General features: G+C 34.3%; 1 protein-coding gene across 5 annotated transcripts in view; it reads right to left on the bottom strand.

The window, feature by feature from the left end:
* The window catches only part of itsn2b (intersectin 2b), a 33080-nt gene extending 23854 nt beyond the window's left edge, over nt 1-9226 (bottom strand). For all 5 annotated transcript variants that reach the window (XM_016544648.1, XM_016544649.1, XM_016544650.1 and 2 more), the window contains exons 1-2: nt 9015-9226; nt 1224-1299 (exon numbers count right to left, since the gene is read on the bottom strand). In XM_016544648.1, coding sequence (XP_016400134.1) covers nt 1224-1230 — 7 coding nt within the window. In that variant the 5' untranslated portion in view covers nt 1231-1299; nt 9015-9226. The remainder of the gene's footprint in view (nt 1-1223; nt 1300-9014) is intronic.
* Nucleotides 9227-10515: the final 1289 nt, after the last annotated feature.

Here is a 10515-nt window from a genome sequence, read left to right as displayed (position 1 = left end):
TGTTAAAACAAAAAATATTTGTTGTTTGTCTCAATAAATTGAGTTAATTTAAAAATACAGTGGTTAAATGTAAACATTTTTTTCTATTGCTCTTTGTTTTAAAAAAGGTTATAAAAAATGTTAATAATTATCGATACTGAACGATATGAAACATTATATCATTGATACATTTTTTAGCTATATCGCCCAGCCCTACCCTGATATTTATTGAAATTACAGAGTTAAGTCAGCTTTAAGCAGCAGTAGACAGTCTATACTTTTGAGTTCAAAGCTTAAATTTACTAATTTAAAACTCTAAACATATTCTATTAAAATGTAATTCCATATGCAGTTTTTTTTATTTGTACATGCATTTGCAAATTTCTGTATAACAAGTCACATATATTAAAAAAAAGTCATGAAAAAATTTACTTTTTCTGTGTTTTACAAAATAATCACACTTATTTTTTTTATAAAGTTAATAGTGAGCTGTCATTTTAAATGACAAAATGATGATGAAATTACAATTTGAGGAGCCAAGTTCAAAAGTTGGCAAGTTTTTTCTGCCATTTAACATTCACAATTTGATTAGCTAAGCATAACATATCCACTCATTCACATAACATAGGCAGACAATTTTTTTTCTACCAGTCACTAAGTTATATTTGACTTTTGAATGCTTATTTAAATCGTGTATGACAGCAGCCATTTGGGGCTGAAATTGTCTCAATATCCTAACATATTAATTTTCATTCATTCATTTATCTTTATTAAAAACAACCATTCTCCAATGGAAGAAAACTTATAAAACTCATAAACGTTCAATAAACAACATCCCTTGAAACATTTACAGGGTGGCCCGATCCTGCTATTCAAATGACAGCTACTGAGAAAACTGAGAAAGTATCTTCAAAATGTATATTTTAACAAACACAAGTCAGTTATCGAATAAACAACATCAATAAGCAGTGACGTGTCAGTGTGTTAGATGGGCTGCTGACAGGCAGAAATCAAAGCAGACGGTCAGAGCTACTGGTGTGTGAGCAATGCATGCTGCAGTGAGAGAGAGCAGCGTAGCACCTGCACACACACCGCAAATATGAACGAGACGGGATAAATAGGAAAGACTCATGTTCTGGTGCATTTATAAGGCTAAAGGTCCTTTGTGTACACACACACAAATCCTGTTGGCTGGGACACGTAGGTAAACACACACACATAGAAATATAAAGCAGAGCTCTTACCATTCATGGCTGCAGGTGGCAGGGATATGAGGAGAGCGGTCCTGATCTCCTTGTCTCAGCTGGCTAGCTCAGTCATCTGCACCACACACACAGAGAGAGAGAGAGAGAGAGAGAGAGAGGAAATGTCCACCCATTAATAATGCAGGCAGGGGAGTGTGGGGCTGTTGCTCTCAGAGTGAAAGAGAGAGAGAAGAGGATGTGTGAAGGAGAGAGGAAGGGTGAGAGGGAGGAGATGAGCGCTCTAAACTCCCCATACAAATGTTTTCAACAGAATGTTCTATGTGAAAAATCTAAATAAACAATGACACTTTTATTACACTGTTTATGACTGACTGTATCAGTATGCTCCTCCTAATAACACCAGAAACTGATTTCAAAGCAATCAAAGCTTCATCATTATCTTGAGAAGAAACAACAGTTTAACCCAGTAAAGCCTGACATATGAAATAAGAGTCAAGAAAATCTAATAAATTGAATTTTTAAATGGAACAGTTTACTGAACCTTTAGACAAAAAAAAAAAAATCTAAAAAAGTTTGCATGTGTGTTTTTTGTTGAGTATCATGTTTGGTTTTTATGGATTATATAGTATGATATAGTAGAATATGAAGCTCACGCTCAAGGAGGGGAAAAAACAAAAACACCTGACGTTTATTCAGAGGCCCAAACTGAGCAAAAAATATGCAAATTGGTTCAGCTGCAAATATTTAAATGGCCAAAAATTCAGATAAAATTCTGATGAACTCTGATCAGTTGCAGTGTTTCCCATACATAAGCTCTAATTTGCGACCCGCCCAGGAAGACAAAATTCGAATTCCACTTTACAAATTTCCATATTTTCTGACCTCGTTTGGATGACCAGTGTAAATTGCGTAAATCCAGGGGTTTTTTTGTTGTTGTTTTTTGAGAGAGAGAGAGAGAGAGAGAGAGAGAGATTGTCACTCCATAATTCCTAATAATGTCTTAGTAAGTGTCATGAAATGATAGAGTTATCTAGGTTTATCCCTGTAAGCCTGACATTGTTTGATGAAATCATGCATAACTCATTTAAATTTACTAAACTGTAGTACGTCCGGTAAATGTCAGTGGTGGGGGTCAGCCAAGAACTCTGATTCACACATTTATCAATTAGTCTGAAATCATCTCTGTAGTGTACGCGTGAAAAAAAGATCAAGATGGCTGATAATTATATTATATATGACTAGGGGTGAACTGATATGGGTACAGAGACCGAGATCAATACTGACAATATGGACAATAATTCAGATGTACAGTATATACACAAACAGGTATATAGATCTTATTTGCATTTAAAGGATAAGTTCACTTCCAGAATGAAAATTCTGTCATCATTTACTCACCCTTCACTTGTTCCAAACCTGTATGAGTTTCTTTTGTGTTCAAAAAGATATTTTGAACAATGTTAGTATCCGAACAGTTGATGGGCACCAAAAATACTATAGAAGTCAATGGTGCCCATCAACTGTCAATCCAGTTATTTACCCTTTATACAAATGAATGTAGAGGTTTTTCATCTGATGTCAATCTAGTTTCCTTCAGATAAATATCAGGAAAACTAAAGAAATGATTTTTGACTTCAGAACAAGAAGAGGCACTCATCAACAAATAACTGTTAATGGTGAGGTCATTGAAGTTGTAAATTAATATAAATATCTAGGGACAATCATTGATAAAAAACTGCCATGGGACGTAAATACAGCAGCTGTTTACAAGAAAGGGCTGCAGCAATTGTATTTCATGCGTAAGCTTCGACAGTTTGGTGTGGATACATATATGTTGGCTCTATTCTATCATTCATTTGTGGAGAGTATCTTGACTTTCAGCTTTGTTGCTTGGTATTTCTCACTGTCTGTAGTAAATAAGAACAAACTAAATAAAATTGTTAACATGGCTAGTAAGATTGCAGGTAAACAACACCATAGTCTGATAAAACTATGTGAATCTCGAGCTGTGAGGAAAAGCCATACAATTCTTCACGATGCATCTCATCCTCTTTGTGGTGAATATGAGTTATTACCATCTGGTCGAAGGTACAGGGTACCATTATTACGGACTGCCCGTGCACAAAGATCTTTTATATCATCCAGTATAGCTCTGTTAAATAAATTTTTGTGATATCACAGTTGTCATTTTACATCTATGGCAGTGATTCTGTTGTTGTGAGAGGGATGCTGTTTGATGCTGGTTGTATTTATTTGTGATGTGTTGTAACCTGTTGATGTTTGTATTGTTAATTATTGTTGTTGATCACTGAAGAGTTGCCACAGATACAAAAAGAATTTCCGAAAGGACAATAAACTAAACTAACTAACTAACTGTTTGGACACTAACATCTTTCAAAATATCATCTTTTGTGTTCAACAGAAGAAAGAAACTTCAGGTTTGGAACAAGTGGAGGGTGAGTAAATGATGACAGAATTTTCATTCTGGAAGTGAACTTATCCTTTAAATTTAATGCAACACACACACACACACACACACAATACTGAAAATTCAAAGGAATTCCAATTCAATTCACCCTGAGAAACGCATCTGACCAGGCAGGGGGCTGGTAGACATGATGCAGCCTAATTATACAAGACCGTCCTACCACAGACTAGTCAACTAGTCATTCAGACCACCCACACTTATGAAAATTTGTAGTTTCATACACTGCTATTAAGCAGTCGGTATATTGTTGTATATCGGCCGATCCCAAAATGTCCAAACATCAGCTTGGCTAATATATAGGCCTACCACTATTCATGACACTCATTTAACAGACCAGTTGTACTGTATATCACAGCAGTCAGATCTTCAAAACCAATTACACATAGCAGTAAATACACACACATTTAAAAAAGTGAGAAAGTTGCTGACATGAAGTGATGTGTGGTACAGCTGTGGGAGCAGGTCTATAGAGGAACAGAATGCAGTCAAACAGGACAAGCTTCCACAAAAGTGCTCGGATAGGGCATGCTTGTCATGTTTGTCATATCACTCTAACACACTGGTGGTGCTCGCTGTGGTTTTCTTTTATTCAGAGAGTGACGGACAGATAGAGTGATTTATTTATTTGCATTTATTGTCATGATGCAAATCTTTGCAAATGTTAGGTATGATGGAAGGAAATGAAATTGCTTATGCTCATCAAGTCTGAATTTATTTGATCAAAAACACACTAAAAACAGTAGTATTATGCAATATTATTACAATTTAAAATAGCTGTTTTCTATTTGAATATATATTAAAATGTAATTTATTCCTGTGATAGCAAAGCTGAATTTTCAGCATCATTACTCCAGTCTCCAATGTCACATGATCCTTCAGAAATCATTCTAATATGCTGATTGGTGCTCAAGAAACATTTCTTATTATTATCAATATTGAAAACATGTGTATGTTGCTTAATATTTCAGTGGAAACAATGATACCTTTTTTAGGATTCTTTGATATCAGCATTTATTTAAAGCAATTTTTTTTTAAATTTCCGTTACATTATAAATGTCTTTTCCATCACTTTTTTCATTAAATTAATGAGTCACTGCTAAATAAAAATATTAATTTCTTTTAAAAAATTCATACTGACTCCAAACTAATTCCCAGTTGAATGATCTGGACAAACTGCATATTTTAATGAGAATACTATGAGAAACTATATTTAAATTAGAAACTGCATGCATTGCTTATCTCTTTCCAGGATATATAGAGTCAAAGGCAAATCACACAAAACTGCTGTTTTACTGAGAGCTTTGAGAGACCAATGGTATTTCAATCTTGGCTTTGCATGTTATTTGCACCTGGGTCAAATTTTGCATCGCCTGATCTAGGCTATAGCAAATATCCAAGATTCAGCTATTTAATATGGAAACAAAGCATTTCTTTCCACTAGGCTATATTATCATTTGCTTGTCAACGACCAATTTCAGTAACAGGTACTGAATGAATTCTTTGGAAATACTGAAGCACCGACAAAGCACAATGTAATCGTGTCATTCTACCTTCACTCGCTGTATATTAATGGTGTACAGGTGCATCTCAATAAATTAGAATGTTGTGGAAAAGTTCATTTCAGTAATTCAATTTGTTGTGAATTGGTGGGTTTTTGTTAAATGTGAGCCAAAATCATCACAATTAAAAGAACCAAAGACTTAAACTACTTCAGTCTGTGTGCACTGAATTTATTTAATACACGAGTTTCACAATTGGAGTTGAATTACTGAAATAAATGAACTTTTCCACGACATTCTAATTTATTGAGATGCACCTGTATATGATGTGAGAGCTGCAAAGATAGAGTGTGAGGTCATAGCTGGGCACGTCCCACAACCTCCTGCCTCCACCCTGCGTGTGATTTAACAGCCACAAAGGAACGAAGGAAGTGGGAGGAAAGCAAAAACGAAACAGGATGTTGAGAGGTCACAAACAATGTTGTACAAATACTCTGGACCCACAGCCTTGTGGTCGGAGAGGACATTAAGCCACATTAAAACCAACAAACGCTGTCTGTGTGTCAGAGCCCTCACTTTTGTGCTTGTCACTGAATTCTCAGTTCTCGTAAAATGAAAGCATTGTTTGTAGAAGAGGGTGTAGAGCCTTGATCATGAAAAAAAAACATCCCTGGCAATATTACCAGCGATGCTGATGGGCGATATGCTCCATAAAGTCATATCGTCCTGTCGTCAGCCTGTGAGATCGCAGATACACGATATTATCATGCTAATTTATTTAGTTATTTACTTTTCTAGTTTCATAGTCGGAGAGTGAACCAACTCCAGGGTAAGGCTAAAAGCAGCCTAATGTTAGTGTGATCTATTAACTCACATTATATCTTTTTAGTCAAGTAGCATATGGATGTCATATCGTAAAATATTTGTAATGTTTCTGAATTAGTATTTAACAAGATAACACTTTAATAAAAACATTATAAGTTACTAATTATAATGCATACGTTTCCTCAGTTATTCAAACAGCAGCTACAGAAAACGAGCAAGGAATATTTACAAATTACTATATCAAAGAACATAATCACTGACTTCAGTCTAGCGCGAGTTTATGCACTTTAAAAAAACACTCCCGTTATAATCAGTGAAGCTGTCTACACTGTATAATGAATAAATCTCTTATACTTATATCACATGTACATCTGCACTTCGTTGTTTATGATGAGAGAATTCGTGAGAGAGCAGTACACTGAACAACAAAACTCAGGTGTTTCAGTGATGATGACTAATCTGAAGGCTTCTGATTGGCCATTGCATTCATAAACTCAACAGAATCGTGTGTGTTTGGTTATAACAGGAATAAAATCGTGTGTGATTGGTATATTGGTTATATCGCAACAGTGTAAAAACACAGAAATAAATATGATGGAACAAATAAGCCCTAACATAATTCGATAATAATACTTGCCTGATAATAATGATAATTTATTATTAGTAGTAGTAGTAGTAGTATCGTCTTGATATCGTCAAAGGTGTCAGCAACAGGCAATATTTCTAACTATCACTGATACACGATGCTATCATCTATCGTCACAACCCTTGTGGTTGCTACTGATTTCATTACTGTACTGTTATATTTGTTTTACTTTATTTTATTTGTCAATTATGTAATTTTATTTTATTATTGTATTATTATTTTCTAATGACTAGAATGTAATCCATTCATACATCTATATTTGACAGATTTCAAGCACCCAGCTCTTCCACATTCTGAGAGATGTTGTCTGATGTTTTTTTTTTTTTGGTACAGAAGTTCATGCAGGTCACATCAGTAGAGCCTTAAACAGCCAGACAGCTGTCAATACAGCATATACACTGTACATAAACATCACGCCATCACTACATCACTGGACCTTCTTAAAGATAAATCAGGGCACAACAAAAAGGATCTTGCTGGTGCAGTTGTTGGGCTAGTAGTTCACATGTTTACTTGCCCTGCCAACATTTCCCTGGCTGTACTAAGTATGATTAAAGAAAATGCCATGTTAGCCAGTGTTATTTAGTACATGCCTATTTTTAGTGATATATTTATATTTTCAGTTTTCATTTTAATTTTTAAGTTAATAAAAACTCATTTTTATTAGTTCTTGTTATATATATATATATATATATATATATATAGTGTTTGAAATATTTAACTAATTTTAAAATATCATTTAGCTTTACTTTTATTTCAGTTTTAGTAATTTTAGTACTTCAAAATATTTTATTTTATTCCTATTTTATTATTAAAGTTTTTTTTAATCTAATATGTATTTTATTTTAATTCAGCTTTATTTCAATTATCAAAAAACATCACTGTTTTTTTTTACAGATATTTTGTGTCCGAATCATTTTTTTTGTTTTTGTTTTCATTAACTGTTCAAATATCATACAATGCAAAAATCTGATGCTTTCAACACTATCAGAGGTCTTTCTCACAGTTTCAACAAATCTTCATCTATGCTAGAGAGCTAGATAACCTTAGCTTGGTGATACAGTCTACAATCAGTATAATGTTAAGTACAGCACCAAACTCCACAAACTTCACAGTACATGATCAACCAATGCAAGACAGTGTCACACTGGCTCTGTGGCATCCTTTTTTTAAAACCCTGTATATAATGATGCCCAACATTCCTAACTGTCTTTTAAAAGCAAATATTTTTTCCAGGTTGTAACCGAATAATTTGTCCAGCAGCTCTAACACAATAATACTGGCAGAATGGATCGGTTCATTAGTCTGCTTAGATAACATAAGCTGTTTTGAGCATTTGTGATGAACAGCAGATAAGTCCAAGCTATGACAATAAGCATGAAAAATGCACATGATCTTGAACAACTATGTTACACAATCTATTTCTAACGTGCCATATGAATTGGCGATTTGTTAGATAAGCACAAATCCTGTGGTTAATAGAATAAGTCTGTGACCATTCACCTGAGAATAGAAGACAAAAGTCATTACAGTTTGACAAATCATTCTCCTTCACTGACCCAGAGTCTGCAAGGACATTTCCTTACAGACTGGAAAGGAATCAACTACATTACTATTAATCTAAAAGAGCCTTAATTCAAAGGCTCAACTTTTACAATGTTATGGAGTAGAGCAACAGCATCTTAAGCCAATGTTTTTAGAAAAGTCAGGTGCAAACTGATCAATATGATCTATACAACAACAAAAAAATTAAATGATGAAAAACCAATAGGAAACCAGTGAAAAGATCTGAAACACTGACAAGAGACATGGGCCGTGATGGCCACAAATGCTGTCTATGTAAGCAATGCATTCAATTTTGAAACAGCCATCATCATCATCATCATCTATTAGATCATGTTCCGGCAATTGTCATGTATGAATCACTGTAGCATTATAAAACTTGTACAAAAGCGAATAAATCTCACTTTAACGTGACATTGTACACTGCTTAGAGCGAAAGGTGAAAGGAAGACAGACGAGTTTGCTAACGTTACCCGTCTGGCAGGTTTGTGTGAAGAAAGTATGTTCAAAAGCACTTTGAATCAGGTCTTTAACATTAAATGACACATATGACTCACAATGAGCTCTAATATTTGTAATAAGAAGCTCTGAAGGACTTTGAAGAGTCTGAAACTGGACACTTTTTCCAACTCATCACACAACTACTGTAAACCCAAATGATAACCACCAGAAAATGTTCAACATTATATGTAGTATAAATAGTATGTACATAAGTACTGTAACTACGTTCTAACTAATTATAAAGTGTGATTAAAGCATATAACACTGAAATGAGCAGACATTTGAGCAGTATAACAGGAGGTACTCACATTACACAACAGCATTATTGACTTTGCGAAATCTCCTGGGAGGAAAACATATCCTTTTCCATTGTCCTCTGAATTAACGTGATGACAATCGGCTTTCAGGGTCCTTTAAAGAATTTCTGCTGTGTTTTATTGAGAATCTTTGACAACCTGTTGCTGTACGGCGCTGTCAGACAAACAACATGGCTGCCGACGGGACGGGACGTGCGTGAGCCTTTAAGAGCTGATGGGAGGGGCTGATGGGAGTGTGCTTCAATGCAGTGCTGGAACTGACACACTGCTGCCCCCTCACTATCTACAAAGCATCACACTCAATCTATGCGAGGCCCATTTCTATCTATCTATCTATCTATCTATCTATCTATCCAAAAGAATAAACTCTTTATTGCCACACAACTCGGCCCCTTAAAATTATTGTAGGTATAGCCATCTAGCTCGTTTTTAATTGCTGAATAAATTATTTTTTCAAGACAATATTGATCTTATGAGAAATAGAGCAGACATTACAGAAAAAATAGATATCAATTCTCAATTACTAAATATTATTGTTTTACAGCAATATTTTTTACATTTAAATTACTTACATAACCAAAACTTAATAAATATCACTTTCAATCATACCTATATATGGATCGTACACTATATATTTTAATCCTAATCACGATTATGGTGTCCTCCTAACTAGGCCTGTCGCAATAATCAATATATCGACTTATCGCGCAATATATGTACATAACCTCAATAATTTTTGGTGACGCAATATATCGCCCATTATATTTACTTAAAAATTAATGTCACCATGTTTTGTACATTCCACTTGTGCCTGTGTCTTTTGCAGCTTCTTGTACATAACGTGGTGTAGTAATGAGGTGCTAGTTCAAATTTAAAAAATGCTTCTACAAACAAAGTTTCATCTGCAGATATGGCCTTGTTTAGGGATCTGAAAAAGAGTTTCATCCGCAGATATGGTCTTGTTTAGGGATCTGTGCCTTTGTGCATACGGACATCTGACTGATAAGTAGGGATTGTGTTTTTCACCAATAGTGTGCACCCTTAATTTACAGAGAAAATAAGGTCATGGAAAAATCTGTACATGGAAAAATCTTTGTGCATTTTTCTTTTTTTCTACTTGCTGCTTTGCACTTTTTGTTAGAAAATGTTTATTTACTATTTATTCACGTTTTTTAAGGTATCTAATATTTTGATACTTAATTTCCATTATCTAAATATTCTTAAAAATTAAAAGTTTGTTGTCATTTGGAAGTGTGTAGGCCTTCTTGCATTATTATGCTGTTACATTATGATTATATATTCAGTGACATAAAATGGTCTTTAAAATGACAATAATATCACTTATCGCAATTATTTCTGGGGCAATATATCGCACAACAAAAAGTTGTTATCGTGACAGGCCTAGTGATACATGTAAACGATATTCTTTGTTTTATTTTCCTGTCAAAATAACAGAGTTCATTTAGAATTATTCAGCTTTTAAGAACAAGCA

This window comes from Sinocyclocheilus rhinocerous, unplaced genomic scaffold (assembly GCF_001515625.1).
Source record: "Sinocyclocheilus rhinocerous isolate Xijiao unplaced genomic scaffold, SAMN03320098_v1.1 scaffold8, whole genome shotgun sequence".
Classification (NCBI taxonomy): domain Eukaryota; kingdom Metazoa; phylum Chordata; class Actinopteri; order Cypriniformes; family Cyprinidae; genus Sinocyclocheilus; species Sinocyclocheilus rhinocerous.
The sequence above is the reverse complement of the archived record's forward strand: the minus strand, read 5'-3'. Positions and strand labels throughout refer to the sequence as shown.